We start from the raw sequence: 18,033 nt of genomic DNA on the forward strand, positions 1-18,033 counted from the left end.
GATTTTTTTTTTTTTTTTTTTTTTTGGGGGGGGGGGGGGGCAGGCCTTATGGGCCCCCTCCTGGCTACGTGCCTGCGTCACGTGCATACCATGTCAAACAGTGTATCTTTCTGGCGAAATGCGATGTTCGCAACATAGGTGTCCAAATTGTAAAGTTGGGAAGTATTTATAGCAGTCTAGCGATGATATACGGCAGCTTAATAAAATGTTAGAGCACATGACTGGTAAAGCACAGAGTTGTAAAGTAAGGGCCCAAAGCAAGTGTACGTAAGACCGAATATAACACTAGCCTTCCGAGGCAGTATTTCGCCAAGTTTCGAGCTCATGCAAGCTGATAAAATCTGATTTATATTAAGATTTTCATAATCTTTGTCTGTCCTTCACACTATTTATGTATAACGAGGGGTGTCATTGTAGGCATCTCTATATATTTCTTTTTATATAAGGCGCGTTGTGTAAGCGATTGTTTAGAAAAATATCCCTATTATCTCTTTCCCTCTGCACATTTCGTGTATTAGCCTTCCAATCTATCATGTGAGCACAAGGTCCTTTTTGGCATACCCAGCAACCCGATGTTTCAATATCCAATCCGCGTTTTGAGTATCGTCCTCTCGTGTCGGTCTCGCGGTTTTGCGGACTTCATAAAGTAAAATGTATTGATGATAATAAAAATATAGTTAATTACGGACTGAAGATTTCACAACAAAACGTCGATCATCTTAAAGATATACGTCATAAGTAAACCCCCAAATTATCTGAAACAGGCTCTGCAAATATTTTGGTGGCGTTTTTATCCTCGATAGGCACGTCATGAGTGATCTGGAAGAGCCTTACACAAATTTCTGATTTTGAAGCTAATTTAAATAACTATGTGTTCCTGACACATACAACTTCTGAAACATATAGAAGTCTGCTATTACTTCTTTTATATGGTGAACAGAGCTTTCATGGGTCTGTGTGTTGGACAAAAACAAAGTACACACGGGCGCGTAGCGGAACTATGACGATTGCGCACGCAAGCCGTCAGAAAGTGTCCAATAAAGTAGCTGCCATGTTAGCGCATTAAATACTACTTTGTTTTATTTACACAAAAATCATCAACTAGCAAGGATGAAACTTATTTGCAAATTGAACTGACCGGATCTTGTCAAGGACAGACCTCAACAGCCAGGCTATGTCAGCTATGCTAGTTTATCTTGTATAAGAGATTGTTCACTTGGGCAAGGGCTATTTTAGGGCAGATTCGATCCGGGTGCGAAGGCACTTATAGAGTAGAGTGAACAGTTTCGATCACTCATTTCTGCATTATTCGTCGCCTGCATTACGGTGCTGAGTGTAAACAATGATTGGTAGAAAAACAAGCATTCTGATTGCCGCTCAGTGTTTCTGTAAATGATAGAGTGAAGCTTGAGCTCATACTTTCGTGACATTTTGGAAATTGTATTGCTTTTAGCTCATGACGAAAGTAATCCCTGGAGAAGGGGAACAAGAGGGACAAAGGACAAACCCAAATCTCCAAACACAGCTAGGCGACTGGTGCACGACTGAAAAAATCCGCCTGGTCCTGGTATCGAACCAGTGACCTCTCCATTTCCAGTGGAGAGGTCCTTTGTCTTTCTTGTTCCCCTTCTCCAGGAATTATTTTCGTCATTCTTGTCCAGCTCGCTTGCCCCTTTGCATTGAATTGCATTATAATCTTTTAGCTCACTTGTGTCGTCATAATATGTATATATTGTGTAACGTATTTCGTAAACCATAGTCCATGATATGTGTGGCGATTTAACTTTTAATACTGCGACGCAAAGTTGTACCAATCACGGGCATTTTATGTGACCTACCACACTTCACGACAACATTTTGATACTTCTAAATATATCAGCTTGAAATTTAGAACTATACATAAATATGAAGGAGGAAAGGAAAGGAGAGGACAGTAAGGCTCTAAAATTCAAGCTGATTTACTTACAAGTATGTAGGGAAAAGCTCAACTCTTTACTGTGACTTACACATTTTGAGTCAGGTAGAATATATGTTACCGGTAAATAACCAGGTTTTCAGCTGTATTAACACTACATCTTGTCTGTTAATGCAGATTTTCCTTTACTGTTGCGTTGAAATTAAATAACAAAATTATATGTTTTTGGCAGCTTAAAATAAAAGTGGATTGTACGAACGATAGGAAAAACTATATAGAAATTCGTTTCACGGTGTAAATAGTGTGTATTGCCAGAATAGAGCAGAAAATATATTCTCAATTTAGCGGTTCAAACCGGTTCGAACCGGTTCAAACCGGTTTGAACCGTTATTTTTGGCTTCCCGGAACTGAACCGGAACTGAACCGAAAGCCGTGAACCCGAACCCGAACCGAACCGATAAACATTTCGGTTCGACACTCTGCCGTTAGGTCACGTCGCATATCGCTACGACGTCACCTGACCCTATGACGTCACATGACACTGACGTCATCTGACGCTGCAGCGTCATATGACGTAATGGTTAGCGTGCAGTGAGGTACCGTGTAGTCTGCGCGCAGCAAAATGCAGAGCGCATCGATCGGCTCTCGCCGCAATTTGCTTGCAGGACAACCGAATTTTTTTTTTTTACTTTTAATGCGTTTCCTGGTGGGAGTAACTTGGTTAACACGAAAAACGCAAAAGGCGAGACGCAAGAGCGTTACGACCGAGATAGCAACATGTGACTGCAGCAGCAGGGTACACCTTACTCTCATTGGCCGACGTGGCAGTCACGATGCGACCATAGCGAAAACCGATGGCGTTCTCGTCGGAAATCGGGGCATGGGTTTCGGTTTACAGACAACTTCATCGAGATTTATCAGTTCACAAATGCATATCCTACGTATGATGATGATTTTGTCGGGTATGATCAAAGTATTCCGTCGCAAATCTTGTGTTGTTGTTCATTTTATTTTGGTTTAGAACTTGCAGGACTTTCTTTCTGTCATGGCCGACAGCGGCGCCATTACCCCAACCATCAAGGTGAGAGTTCATTGTGTGATCGGTTTCAATCCTCAGCCCAAAGACACTTCGCATTTAAATTTTCTGGTTAAAAAAAAAAAGAAAAAGAAAAATCTCCCTAAAAAATTAAAATGAAAATGGTCTGTGTTTTTTTTTTTTTTTTTCAAGTGAGCATACATATATTAGGCATTACGAAAAAATCGAACTCTCGGAACGTAACACTATAGCGATTGAGGTGACTGCATCTGGTGTGTCTACTTTCATCGCGAAACACTCGGTCGAGTCAATCGGTGCCATCTAAGAATGACAAGGCTGGAAATGTCTACACGCGATCACGTGGCTTTGACGTCACGCAGCTGCAGGGCGCATGCGCAGAAGTATCACTTCACATGGATCTACAGACGCTGCGTGGGCAAACGCTGACTTGTCTGGTCCACGGCGTTGAACGGCCTGTGCCGCTTCACCATGCACTGCAGATGGTAAAACGTCACTCTCGGCTCCAAAGCACACGACTGTCGCCGAGTTCTCTCTATACATTACTGCAGCGATTGGCTTTCCCAGGTGCTCTGCAGGGAAGTAGACGGCCCAGATTCAATGTGGAGCACAAGTTCGTCTGCTTCTTGCAAAGGGGTTCCGTTGATGTGAGATTGCCAAACTCTAATGGGCTGATTGAAAAAAAAAAAAAAAAACAATTGTGGATAATTTTTAAGGAAACTATGGTGTTGAGGCCTACCCATTATCCTTCCAGTCATAGCCAATCAGGACTCAGCGTCATTCTGACGTCACCGCAACTCCTACGCAAGAAGCAGACGACTTGCTCTCCGCATAGTGTGCAGTATGCAGACTTCAGCCTGTCAGGATGTAAAAATCGAGCGTTAGAGTTTCTTTTAATTTTTTTAAGTAAGATTTTATGTTATATTTATATATTTCTTTTGTGGTTTTTTCAACACTACTATAGTTCGTTGCAACTGAAAAACAGCAGAAGACGGAGTCCTTTCTTCTTTCCACATTAGCAGAGCAGATGCTGCAGAAGAGGAGAGCGGACTGTAGCGTTTGCTGGGCTAAACTGGCAAGAGTGAAGGGATCCGTCTCCTGTTCTTCTTGAATTGCAACGTACTATAATTGACACATTTTCCTTCTTCTGAAACACTGGGACCTTACAAGTCGGTCCCAGTGTTTCAGTAGAAAAATGAACTTGTATTAAAAGAAAAAATAACTGGTGAAAGGTTGGGAACGAGACGCGGATATGCCTGTATACTCGGCGATCGCGGTTCAGCATCCCTAATCACAATCCTCAAACGAAAAGATGAACTATAGCAACTGCGTGTCTGTCACGTCAAAACCCGAACTGAAACCGAAGCCAAGAAAAGCCTGGAACTACTTGGTGCGATAATACAGGGCAGTTAATTCTGCCTGTCCCCCCCCCCCCCCCTCCCCCCTCTCTTTATTGCCATAGAAAGTTGTCCCCGAGTGAGGCACAAGGAACAAACTATATAACTATTGCCTTTATTTTTTTTAATAATACGTACATAGTTTACAATTATCTTTGTTGGTTAAAATACATGTCATAATTTATCGTTTCTCACCTGTTTACCTCCCTCGCTGCTTGACACACAGGTCTTCAAGGACTACATTTCTCGAAACCAAATTGACGAGAATAGCTTCAAGACAGTGTACAACATGACGGCAGACCAGTTTTTCTTCGTTGCCTACGTTTCGGTGAGTGTTTACTATTCTTCTACTAAAACAATGCATCATGCGTTCGGAATTGTCTGTGGTGCCCCGCCATTGGTTGTTTTAAGTGAGGGGTGTTTTGTTTTCTTCAACCATCACTCGTTGGAGCACGATCGCTTGGGTTATGCAGCTGTCGGGATGCAGCACGCGCTGTTTGGATGTCTAAGAATATAGGAAATATTCGCACGTATAGTCACCAGCATGAGTTGTATGTAAAATAAGGGTGTGCGACTAGTGGCTCGATTCGAATAACGTAGTAACAATCGTGCAAGCGCTACGGACGCTACAAGCCAATGGGCCATTTCAAGCTGCCGCAAAGGCCCAAAGTCACGATGTTTTCGTTCTGTAATTCTACGCCTTTGTCAGCTACAACTGGTCCAATCTAAAACAAAGAATGCGTCGTGAATATAAGGTTTTAGTCCATGCATTTGGGTGCTTGTGTTGCCAGCAGCTCCTGGCCCAGCGTGGAGTTAAGGCCTTTTCAAGCATACGCGGCATCGCTAACGAAGAGATCTCGACAAAGCGCTAACTTCGCGCTATATCAACGCTGTAACATCGCTCCGAATCCTGTGACTCGCCCTTTGTTGTTTTGTTTCTTGCACACTCTACGCAACGCTGACAGTAGTACTGACGCAGCGGTCATTTGGCGTTGTTTGAGCGATGAGATGCATATGTGAACCGGTCTTTAAGACGAAACGGAGTACAATGTAAGGCAGATTTATACCTCGTCGTTCGCTGGGGACCGTCCGATTTGCCCTCTGCGATCATTCGCAGCAGAGAAAACCCGCGAAGCTCTTTGGCAATCCCGTTCCGTGTTTGTTTTTGATTTGTCGCTTCACCGACAGAACTTCTGTGATGTTGGAGCTGCAAACCCGGGCCGGCAGCGAAGCACCATTTCCAACCGTGACAGGTGAGGAGGACGAGAGTTTAGTCGCTTTTTGATCAGCGCGAAAAACTGTACTAATATAGACCCATTCACCGCTAAGCTGTCGGCGTGGTGGTAGCTAAACGTGCTCGTCAAACAAATTAATCCCCCCCCCCCCCCCCCCCCCCCGCCTTTGTATCGCATGACCCCACTCTCTGCGCGCGAGTATTCGGAGAGAGTATGATCACGTGAGTGCAAGGCTGACTGTTGCATAGCCTCCTATATACTGACAAAGCCTGGCAGATCGCCACGAGAAGCGGCCGCCGAAATTGAAAAGGTGGAGCGGCAGGGCAACGGATGAGAGGAGAGCCACGTGACTGGCGCCCCGCTGCGGCGAGACGCCGAAGCATACTTCCCCCGAGCGAACAAGTGTGTTTCGGCTCCTCGCCGCTGCAAAAGCTGTGCACTGACGTCCAGGTTCTTCGAGAAATGGCCCTTTGATGGACTGTGCTACCAGATCCTCGCGCTCCAAATCTGCGAGCGGGCACTCTAAGGCTCAGTCGTTGAACTGCCAGGCTTTCTGAGTATAGAGGAGGCTATGACTGTTGATTCGTTCATAATCCAATGCACTCCAAGAGATCTGGTGCGTCTCCTGTACCGCAAAGCACCTGGGGAAGCCAACCGCTGGAACCTAAACATAGTTCTAGAACAAGAAGTTTGGGCGCAAACGAGCTGGTGAAGGTTGTGGGATCTTTCCACCTATACGCCCGATTCGCAGAGCCGTCCAAGTGACGCAGACAGCACTTTCACGTCTTGGGAACGAGGGCGAGTTTATATGTCTAGCTCTCGCGTTCCACTCTTAAACGCGAAGCTTAAGCGTCTTCCTGTAATTTTTTCCCCAGTTTCCAGTTTCGTCATTGGCCGACACTCCGTCCGTAGATTGCAGCGATTGGTTCTTCCAAGTGCTTTGTGTGAAAGTATACAGATCAGAGTTCTTAAAGGGTACACCTTGCACCGCCCTGACAGCTTAAAGGTGAACCTCCGTCAACCATTGCGTGACCCTTCCAACCTTACAAAAACCTGTGATCGGTAAGAAAAAAGAAAGCAGTTCAAATTAAGAGAAAAATACACGTGATAAACGAGACTAACAGGTCTCCACCCAAAAACAAACAAACAAACTATATTCTTTTTTTTTTTCTTAGAAGACAACGAGGAAAGAATATCGAACAACTCGTGAACATTCCTTTCGTTTTACGGATTACCCTTGTTTCTTAGACTTTTATTCGCATCATTTGCGGGTTGAAAAGTGTTGCCTTACAAGGGCAAAATAGACCTATATCACACCACGTCGCACTTTTCGATGTGCTGCAGGTCCATTTTACGCAGATTGCGCTTTTTTTTTTTTGCGTTCGTTTCGAGTTGGAAATGACTTCCTGATTTGTTGCGTCTTTCGCGATTATGTGTGTTGTTGATTCAGGGCACAACTACGATACTTCCTTCCAGACTAAATCCTACCGCAGCCAAACGCTGCGATCCACCGGACCCAATCAAGCAGCGCCAAGAGAGCGTAGCGTTGACTGCGGTAGGATTTAGTGTGAAACGGAGTGTAAGAAGATGGTGTACTATAAGGAAGGTTCGTTTGTTTACCTACGCTTTCCTGCAGTGCACCTGTAGAGCCAGTCACCGCTATCTACGCAGGGAAGGAACTCGGTGAATGACGAAGCCGAAAGTATTTGTCTAAACCTAAAAGTCAAGTCTGTGATCCGGTTCTGGCAATAAATGCGGTGATCAGCACGATGAACGTACACCTTAGCACAAAACGAACATTATACTAAATTTAATGGGTTTGAGAATTGACCGGCCACCATATTTAAGTGCACTTTGTAGGATGCTACGACCGGCAGTCTTGATGGTGCGGGGCCGCGCGGAATCAGCTATGGCCGCCAGTGAAAGTACTCCCTATTAGCGGCGAGTTGTTTTGGTGGCGCCCTCCTATGGTTCGCTGTCGTGACGTCATTACCTTGGGAACAAGTTTTGTAGTGTTTGTAATGAGCATGATGAAAACTTGAAATCATTGCGCCCTCAAGACAATGCTGCCAACACCGTCAAAATTAAAGTTCTTAGATTCCTCTTATCTCCGTCGACGAGAAATCCTTTGCTGACGTCAAAGTCAGCATTCGGCCAATCGTGACAGGCCGACCACAGCGGCGCTTTCGATCGCGCACGTCGCCAATAGTCAGTGACAGGCTAAGAAATAAGTGGAAGATCCCCCCACCCTTTTCCAGTTTAGCTGAGCGAACGCTGGAGAGTAGGCGACCTCCTCTCCAACGTTCGCTCTGCTAAAGTGGAAAGAGGTGGGAGGAGCTTTTGCTGGACATCGGAATCGAGTCCTTGTAATACACTCGAGGTTGCAAACTTAAGCGGATTTGGTTTGTCACCAGGGTCAACATCGCTCTAAAGAACAGTCGAGAGTTCCAGGACGCCTTCAAGTGTCCGGCCAAGATGTCCATGAACCCGGGCCGCAAGTGCCACTTGTGGAGCCCCTAGACCCGCTGCCCTCCTCCCGCCAGATCCAGTTTCCTCTGGCTATACACAAGGTCCCTCGCCCTTCCGCGCACCAGGCTCTGCTCGAACCACTCGCGTGCCTCCCCTATTTCAACTTTTATAAAATTTCTGCCTTTCTTTTATTCATTTTCGGGTCAATTTTGTTGTGAGCCGTGGCCATCGAAAACCGTGTGCGTAAGACAAGGTCTGTTATATCTTTGTTAGTCATTGTAGACTTGCATCGTCTTCGTTCGTTTGCGAAGTCGATTTGGATCCCTTTAATCATTTTGGATTTTGGGGGCAATTATCATTTTGACGTGTCAGTGTTTTGCTGGAGCCTGTTTTGGACCGTTGCGTTCAGAACGATCTAAAACGACAGCAGCGATGAATTCACCGGTACAACTGTTGGCCGTACACAGTGGGGCAAAGAACGCATGAGTCACGGTTGTGCAGGTGTTCCGGTCGTCCCATTGTTTTGGTTTCTTTGAACGCGTAAGCACCAGCCTTGATATTCATCTTAAGTGAGCGCGAGCCTGATACTGTCGCCTAGTACTGACGAAAGACTGAATTGTTTAACTTGTCGACCACCGCTCTGGAGGGGCCATAAGTATCACTCGGTCGCCGCTCCGTTGTTTGCACTTTGTTTGGCCACGACTGCTCTGGGAACACTACTGATTTAGTACCACCGACAAGAAGGACTATAATAAATAATAATAAATAAATTGTTACAACAATTTATTTACTATACAACTACGTTCAGAACAGTGGTGCAGCATCTTAACGTGCCATTGTTGATAGAGACACTCCGATGGCACGAATGCACACCTTCCCCAATATTTGGACGCGCTGTAAGTTTTGCTAGTTGAAGTGCGTATACCCGAGAGCTCTGAAGGTGCATCAAACGACGCTTTCTTCTTCTGTCACTAGGGGAAGAGTAAGCGTTAAGAATTTGAAGAGTGACGCCATGAAAAAGCTTAACCTTTCTATATGTATGTATACCAGCTGAGATTAAACAACCGCATCTCCACGTGGTGAATGATGTTGATTGGGGCGATGCTCTGGTGGTGCTTGTCTGCGTAGACGCTGAGCCGCAGCATGCCGAGCCTTTCGTTCATTTTCATCCATGTCACGCTGCGGTCAAATGCTCAAATGCGTATATAACCACGTTCCATACCACACATTCTCTTTCTGACATGGATGAAAACGAACGAAAGGCTCGGCATGCTGCGGCTCACCGTCTATGCAGACAAGCACCGCCAGAGCTTCGCCCCAATCAACATCATTCACCACGTGGAGATGCGTTTTTTTTTTTTGCCCTACACGAGCACGGGAGCACGTGCTCACGTGCTCGTGAGCACGAGCACCCGACGCTGGACATCGGACGGACATACGGACATGGCTAGCGCCTAAGGAGCTTCGCCCCTAAAACAATAGCTAGGTGGGGTAAGCTGGCGCCTTGTTCAAAAGGTCCGTAGCTATATCCATCCATCCATCCCAATCAACCAAAGAGCAAATTCGCAAGTTGTAGATTTTTTAATGTATGTCACCCCATTTGCAATTGACTCTATATATTGAAAATCGCCACGGTGTAGGCACAAATAAGAGATGACTGAACGACATAAACATTCTATCTTTATTGCCGCGCCTTGCTAAAAACAAATCGTCGGATCACTCGACGGTGCCCGTCCCATAAACTTCCAACTCGGCCTTTCCATTCAGCCGTCCCACACAAATTGTTCTAAAAGTTTTTATTTCTAAGGCAGTGCTCATCACCCTGTTTATGCCGGCTTTTTGAAATGCTAACATCCTGAATGTTTATCATCTCGTAAAGTACACCACAAAATTTGAAATAGATTCACGTAGGAATGTGTGAGATTACTCAGTGGAAGGTGCCCCCGTGTTCCAAAATCCCCCGATCGAACAGACATACATATATATATATATTAAGACGAAACGCTAAAAACACTTAACGGTTCAAAATAGCTGCCTCTGAAGCGTTTGTGGCTCTGTAACGTTTCCTCCGTTCACTGCTGGTGGCTGCTCAGTTCTTGGGGATCTTGAAGCTCTTGGACTTCTTGTGGGCCTTGGTGGTCGTCGTGGCCTCGGTGGTGGTCGACTCCGTTTCATTCGGAGGGTTGATTCTCAGCTGCAAGGATCAAATTGCACCGAGCTTTACTTCGGCGCTCGCCACTTCTACTGATCCGCAGACTTGTACTGTACGTAACGCGTTGGTTCTACCTAGAGCCACTAAATAAGCTACGCTTTAAACTAACGTCACTTAGCCATCTTGGTGCTTAAAATCATGGTGGCCAGTTATCTGCAGCTTTATCTGAAATCGAGGAAACGCTATATCACCCGAGCTTGTTAACACCGCATCTTAAGCTGAGGATGACCATTTTTTTAATTCCGGCGATCGACAGTTGCGTCTGCTCTGCACAAAGCACCAAGATGGCGGCGCCTACTAGCAGGTCGGGGAATGAAGTGCCGATACTCTAAGCGTAGCTCATTTAGTAGCTATAATGGTGCCTGGATGTTTTTCTCTTACAATGCAACGACTTAGTTTCTTTTTCCGAAAATAAACACGTAGCGTATTTTTTAAAACTTTTTGACGAATTAACCAGTAATCTCCAGTGATGTGATTGCTGCGCCAATTGCGCCAAACTGCGCCAAGGGGCTAACCCTGCTACATCCTGCTACATTTTGCCAAGATATGGGTAATCTGCGCCAAGCCTGCGCCAAAGGACCAATTTTTGTCGCCTTTATATACCGAAACTAAACTGAGTACCGTAATCGAGCACGCGGTGAGCTAGGTGGCGCAAGCGGCCGCCCGACACAAAGTACCCTTCACCAATCGTTCATCCGGTCTTGCACGGTTTTCCCGTCATGTCTCGTTCCGCGTCCCCATCGTCTCGCGTTTTTAAAATTTTTTATTATTATTTTTTTTTAACGATAGACGCGGGCGTGTGCGGTGCTCCGACGCTAACATGCTAGTGTACCAGGCATGTCGTCATGCTATGAAACGAAACCACGTTTTTGCGCGGCGGGAGTTCCTTAGTGAGCTGAAGCACTTGCTCCTGAAAGCAACGGCCATGGGAAAACTATATTTGGTTCCTGCCTGCCAGTCACCGTGGTCGCGCGACGTCGGGTGTTGCCGTCCCCACGTCGCTGCAGATATGCCGCTTTCTAAAATGAAACTAAATACCGCCGCATGTTCATCAACATTCCTGTTCTTATTTAATACGCTACTAAAAAAAATCCCTTTTTAGCTCAAAGACTTCTGTGTCGAAATACTGATTACCTAGGTTTTTCTCGGCGGGTTTTCTTTCGGAAGGGACTCCGGTGCGTGAAACATCTGCCGCTAAAGAAAGTTGGTGAAGGGAAGTGATCCAAAGAAAAGAATGCAATGTCTACAGGCTGAACCCGCTCAGCGCGCTTGTTTGTCTCGAGTTCAGTCGTTGCACGAAGCGCTCCAAGAACTTTTTCACCCTGGCTCGTGATGTCTTGCATCGATGTGCTCAGGTTATTTTCTTTTTTTTTCTGTGTGTTTAGCTTGTACCTTGCCTGCCGGCCTGCCAAGCACGTGCTGCTGGACTGTTTTTAGAGCGCAGCTCTTAGGGGCCCGTTTCCGGCTTGAGCGGCGTCGGCGTCGGCGTAACCGCGCGGTGCATCATGGGTAAATTTTCCCGCTAGATCTAGCGGAAAAATTTCTCCGCTAAATCTAGCGGAAAAACCCCGCTAAATCTAGCGGAAAATATTCCCCGCTAAATCTAGCGGAAAAATTTCCCCGCTAAATCTAGCGGAAACATTTCCCCGCTAGATTTAGCGGAAAAAATTCCCCGCTAAATCTAGCGGAAAATTTTTTCTGGGGGGTCACGTGACCCCCCGAGGTCACATGACCCCCCCCCCCCCCCCCCCCCCCCCCTGCCCCGAGAACAGGTGACCCTCAGTACACTTCCCTCCTCCTCCTCAAGAGCTGCGCTCCAATTCGGTGTTACAGGGAGCTGTAAACGGCTTTCATTTTTTGTCGTATGCTGGACAGTTACATTTTGCATGCAATTTTGGGAACCAGTTGGCGACGGAGCGGAGTGGCATGGTTTCGATTGAACAGGCCATCTCCGATCGTGCGACAATTTCGTATTGCACTGCAGTAGTTACGTCACGCGTTTCATCAGTTAGAGACTGCTTTAATTTATTTTATCACTAGTCAACCTAATGCTGTGCTATTTATACTGAGCTGGTCATTTTCAAATAAATGTTAATATGTGCAATTTGGCTTTTATTTACCTATAGCGAGTATATATATATACGTATCATTTAACTGAAGCATTGCAGAATGGGTCATGTCATTGGCATTTCAGTTACGTGTTTAGAGACTCCCAGGTGGTCTAACTGGACTATAATTTGTTTATTGCGGCGAGCAAAGTGTCCTTGGTTTGTCCAGCACTTGAAACAATTATTTTTTTTTTCTAAGAATACCTGCTCCAAAAGCCACTTTTGCTGCTCCAAAACACTGTTATAGCTGCTCCAAAAGCCAGTTTTGCTGCTCCAAAACACTGTTTTGGCTGCTCCAAAAGGTGCTCCAAAACGGCTTAGGCCAATCACATCACTGAATCTCGCAGTTCGTCACATCCCGGGGGGGGGGGGGGGGGGGGGGGGGCGACGAACATTTACAACACAAGCACTCAATCTAGTTCTCACCCCCAGCTCGCGCCTGTAATTTGCACGACGAGAATGCATTGAAAAAGTGCAAACGGGTATGGGATATCGTGATCGTTTCGCTGTAGCCGCTATTTTGTTATAACCGACTTCGTTATAACCGGTCTCGACAGTACCTTACTTTTCAGTAGCGTGGACATGGCTTCGTTTATGGCGTGCAAGTTCGTCTTCTCTTTGCGCAGCTCGCGAGTTTGTTTACCCACCAGACGCACCCACGTGCTTCTGTTTACCCCCAACCTCAACCAATGAGGGGACGCGCTTGGGATGTTGGCTTGGGTGTGCGCCGAGAAACTGAGGGTAAGGAGGAGACAAGACTGAGCGGGAAAGTCAGAACGCCGAGCCCTGGTTGGAATGATTGGTGGGAAGACCTAAAGCTAACTGTCTTTCTGTCCGCTGCACTCGTGGAAGACGTTAAAGGCCGACCTACAAAACGTTTTTTCGCAAGGTAGAAAAGTCTTTCTTGCCACCCTTTTCATTTTTTCCTCTCTCACTGCTAGCTTGACGGAGGGGGACTCCTTTTGTTGGGGCTGCATCTTGGGGCTTATCCAGCCCCAGGGTGCAGCAACAAAAGGATTCCCCCGCCGTCAAGATATCAGTGGCAAAGGGAAAGATCGGAGGGTGGCGAGAAGGCTTTTTTTTTACTTTGCGGAAAACCTTTTTGTATGTCGGGCTTGAAGCGCGAGACAGATGTGCGACAAAGCTATCCGTTCCAAAGTACGAACCATCGGAGAAATGGCTGCTCCGGCTCGCCGCACACGAATATTTGAGACACGTACTTCCGACGCCTCGTTCAGTTCGGCTCCGCCCAGTTGCGGTATCCCTACAAGGAGGCTTTACCACCGAATGGAGAGATAAATGTTAATGGCTATACCCTTCATAAGGGGCGGTAGCTTGCGCCACCTAGCCTTGAAACCAAAAATATTATTCCTTCTCTCGCCTTGTAGCCTAATGCCGCTTGATCGTGGTTTTCTGACTTTGAAACAAGCAAAATATGCAAATTATATTTAATTCAAGTGTGCGTGTTTGTGAAGATTTTACGTAATTTTTCGCTAAAAATTCCCTAATCACGATGGACCGCAGCGGACCTTACGTACGAGCAATCCCAGCGAACCGCGCACTGCGTATAGAAATCACGTGACTACGCACCCCTCGCATTGCTGTGTCTCTCCCAAAGGTCACGTGACACTCGCACGGCATTAGAATGGCTCGTAGCGTCCACTGCTGTCCACCGTAAGGTGACAGGCAGTATATTCGGGTCTCGACGCCCTCGATCGGTCCCAAGCTGCCGACTTGCTACGGATCCGCGAAATCAGCAGGCTCGTTTTGTGCACGCGGGAAAACTCCTTGGCGTCCGTTGCCTCGATGCAACGCTTACATCCGCTTCCCCGGTCCTCCTCCTCCCGATCGGGCTGATCTTCAAGTGACTACATGACGTTCGCGCCATCCGTGCTGCCATTGGCTGCGGCCGTCCGACAGTCGGACGGCTTGCTTCTGGTTGTACGAGCATTCGTGCACATTACACGCTTTACAAAGCCGCGCGCTCGTGCCCCATGTGGCTTTACAGATGTTTGTAAGATGAAGTATGTCGACAGTGTGAAATGCTTTCACTAAAGATGTCACGGTCATGTCGAGCTAGGATGCGAGTATTCCCGGCACCGCGGGGGCACGGCTCGAGCGAGAAGCGTGTGGACACGCGCGACGCGGAAGGGTGGACCTTGAGAAGACCTCACGACGCTGCTGGACGGGGAGGCGAAATCAACTTGGCAGCTCACCAACCCTCCGGCATCTGTCGCTTTCTAAACGTATTTTCGAATGCCTTTTTTTACTTTTTATTCTTTTTTTTTTCTGCACCGAAGGTTGAGACGATTACAGTAACAAAACATTGCATGCTTTAAAAACTGGAGTTCTGTCGTGGTGACACCTTCTACTACTGCCATAAAGTCATATTATTTGAAGCGGGTACATCAACTGCGTGCTACCAGCGCATTCTCTATAGAAAATTTAGGAGTCAGTGATGCAATTTCCCCTTGCTATTCTTGTGTGAAAAAAAAAAATATTGCGGAAAACATTGTCCTGGGGAGAATCGTATGAATTTCTTGAAGTTTATTTTTAGAAAACACTGGATGCTCGCTCAAAATGAAAAGAAATGAATCATTTAAGTTGTTCCCAATGAAAAACTTGGTTTTCTAGTCCTGCTTTAAACGAACCAGGAGAAAAAAAAAAATCGGCAGGCTCATTCAAAAGCTGCTTGATTCACAACTTTAGGAAAGTCTTAAGAAAAGAATAAGAACAAAACATAAGCAAACTGGACCAGCTCATCTCCAGGCAGATCGCACGTTCCTTCACCTGGCCAAACTTTCCTCTCCATGAACCTGCATCGTACACGGATATTTTTGTCTGTTTCTGGTCTTTTCTTTTTGTTTTGTTCAAGGGCAATGACAGCAGGCGATATTAGACGTACCAGGATGCGCTGCTTCTCCGCGCATGCGTACTCCGTCTCATCCACGTCGTTGTAGCAGTCCGACTTGTAGCCCTTGGGAAGGCCCTTGCCCTCAAACTCGCAGAGCTTCTCGACGGGCCGTGCCTTGACGATCATCTTATCGAGCGCGCGGGGCTTCTCCTGAGGGCAGTAGAAGACCTTTGGCGTGTTGACGTCGAACACGATGCTCTTGCGCATCATGTCAGCCAGGGCTGAGCAGGCCAGCTGTCGTGGAAAGGAATAAATGGGTGAATGGACGCTGCTAAACACTTTGAATCGGGCGGCGGCCTGCGCCACCTAGCCGAAGCTCTTAATCGCATCTTCTGGTATGCGCATTAAATCTACATGCGCTTGATTGCGACCGACTGATTTGTGGTCTGTTATGTCCCAATCCCACTAAAGCGACAAACTACTGACACCGACAATCCTAGCTCAACCTCGAACGCATACGGCATGTAGGTACGTGATGGTACTTTTGGCAAGCTTGCAGTCCCCAAGGGTACTGGTCAAGTAAGCGCGAGTGATTGCAAGCCTGCCAAGGGTACCTCCGCGTGTCTGCTGTACGCGTTTGAAGCTTGTCGGTGTCGGTTGTTTATGTTTGTCGCTTTCGTGGAACTAGGGCATTATGGGAGCTTATGACAAAATGCTTAAAATGCTTTTTGTAACAACCGAGTTCCGCGCAGAGCGTCTAGTGGTACGCAAGAAGTCATAATGCAGTCGCTCACACAAAAACGCAAATGTCTGAATTAGTCTTTTAGGGTTATGCAATTTAGTAACACTAACTCCATGCACGCCACTTGTCACATGTTATTAAAAAAAAATTAATTACCTTATCAACACCATGATGTAACGTCCCTAAAGTCACGGGTGGTAACCGCGGACCACAGGAAATGTTGTTAATACTGTCGACGGCCACGACAGCAGTGATAAGGCCAGCATAAATTTCTTTATCGTACATATATGCTGGTTTATTTCATGTTGATCGTTTGCTACCTAGTGATTGACGCAATGCACTGCACGACCGATCGGTTTGTTGGCCGGGCTAAAAGGGAGGTCACGTAAGCTAACATCATGGCGTTTCCATTACAATCGACCTTTTTCCAGTAACGAGCGCCGTCTGTGGAGTTGTCTTCGAACTACAAATGTAGGGTCATGGCCTCTGTTACGATGGGACTTCGTCGTCTTCATTTTTGCAATAGCCAAGACGCGCGGCCTCAGCACGGGCCACACCTCACGCACTGTTTCTGGTTGAGCTAGCGACATGTTCTCAGGGCTCGTAGCTCACCACCGATCTCTGCAGTCTTCTCTTGTAAATAATATTTAAATAGACCACCACTGAATAACCTCCGAGCCCCAGCGCGCGGAAATCTTGGAGGCCATGGTAGGGCAGCCGAACATGCCTTCGCCCGCCAGAATATACATTGGCATCATGCTGTTGTATTGATCCTCATTGCCTTTTATGACCCATAGCAGCGTATACTCAAACAAGAATGGCCAAAAAGACGAAATACGCGCAAAGGTAGGTGCCGAATATGTTAGTCGACCGGCACTTTGTCCTGCAAAAATGGCGACAGCGGGAAACCATGCCAGGAGAGGGGGCTTACGCATGCGCAGAAGCTTACTGTAAAAGGTCCATTTTGTTATCAGATGATGGCTACGAACACGTTATCAACCCCTCCATCACTGCAAGGCTCGGCAAAGTTTGTGTCAAGGTTTAGCCGTTGGCTGCCCTCGAGGTACCATGAGTCAGTGCAGAGTTTCGAGAAGGCACAAGGTAGACAGGTAAACTATCAGCATGTCTTGAGGAGAGTGATTAAGGAATAAAATATTGCCCAGAAACAGAAGGATGGTATGGCGATGTGGGGTCTAGACTGTGATGTTGCATGCGCTAATACAATACGTTTGAAGTCAAACTCACATTGTCCTTGGGAAACTGTGTGCTTGAGGCAAGCTATAATATCTTAGCGTATTGTTCGGAGCTCCGATTGTGGTGACGTTTGGGCAACGTAAAGAGCGCAAAACAAAGTTAATGCACTGGAGACTACGTCAGATAGATAAAGATTGACAAAACGAGTAAAATGGTAAACTATAATTAACACCAGACGTGCACGTTAAATGCCTTCAGAACAAACTCCTTTAAAGGGTCGCAAACCAGCGCACGCCGATAAGCGCAGCATCGTGAGCTAATTCGCCGATTCTTTAAAGGAGTCGTTCTGAAGGCCTTTAATGTGCCCGTCTGACAGCAGTTTTATTTTGGATTTAGTGTCTTGTCCATACTTCGTTCAATGTTAAATTCAAAGGTCTGGACAAAAACTCCAAAGAAAAAAAATAAAAACATGCTCACCAGACTCAGAACAATCAGGACCGTCGCCTTATCTGTGAAAAAAGCAAAAATAAACAGAAGAAAGCCTGAAAAAAACAGCGAAATATTTATAGCTACTCGTCAAGCTTTGCAGCGTGTGTGATGCAAGCTGCTTCTAAAGCATTTAGGAAATGCAATAAAATATAGACCTTTCCAGAAAAGGGCTGCTGGCCGGTTTCATTTCCAGTGTTCGTGCGTATCGCGCGTGATTTGCTCGCTTTCCGAAGCGACGCACACGCGCGTGCTGAGCTGTGGACTTGTAAACATTGGAAAGGTCTATACGCGGCGTCAACTCGTCCGTGCGACGTTGCTAAGGCTAGTATAATTTCCACAAGTGCTCTCACACTATCAAAGCTTG

General features: G+C 46.5%; 1 protein-coding gene across 1 annotated transcript; it reads right to left on the reverse strand.

The window, feature by feature from the left end:
• Nucleotides 1-9,728: 9,728 nt before the first annotated feature.
• LOC8027749 lies at nucleotides 9,729-17,691 on the reverse strand. Its single transcript, XM_042289268.1, has 3 exons — nucleotides 17,658-17,691; nucleotides 15,296-15,538; nucleotides 9,729-10,264 (listed from the first exon to the last, which is right to left on the reverse strand). The coding sequence occupies exons 2-3, from the start codon at nucleotides 15,512-15,514 to the stop codon at nucleotides 10,160-10,162; spliced, it is 324 nt and encodes a 107-aa protein (XP_042145202.1). The 5' UTR covers nucleotides 15,515-15,538; nucleotides 17,658-17,691; the 3' UTR covers nucleotides 9,729-10,159.
• Between the last annotated feature and the right edge of the window lie 342 nt (nucleotides 17,692-18,033).

This window comes from Ixodes scapularis, unplaced genomic scaffold (assembly GCF_016920785.2).
Source record: "Ixodes scapularis isolate PalLabHiFi unplaced genomic scaffold, ASM1692078v2 PGA_scaffold12__126_contigs__length_90152505, whole genome shotgun sequence".
NCBI classification, from domain to species: Eukaryota; Metazoa; Arthropoda; class Arachnida; order Ixodida; family Ixodidae; genus Ixodes; species Ixodes scapularis.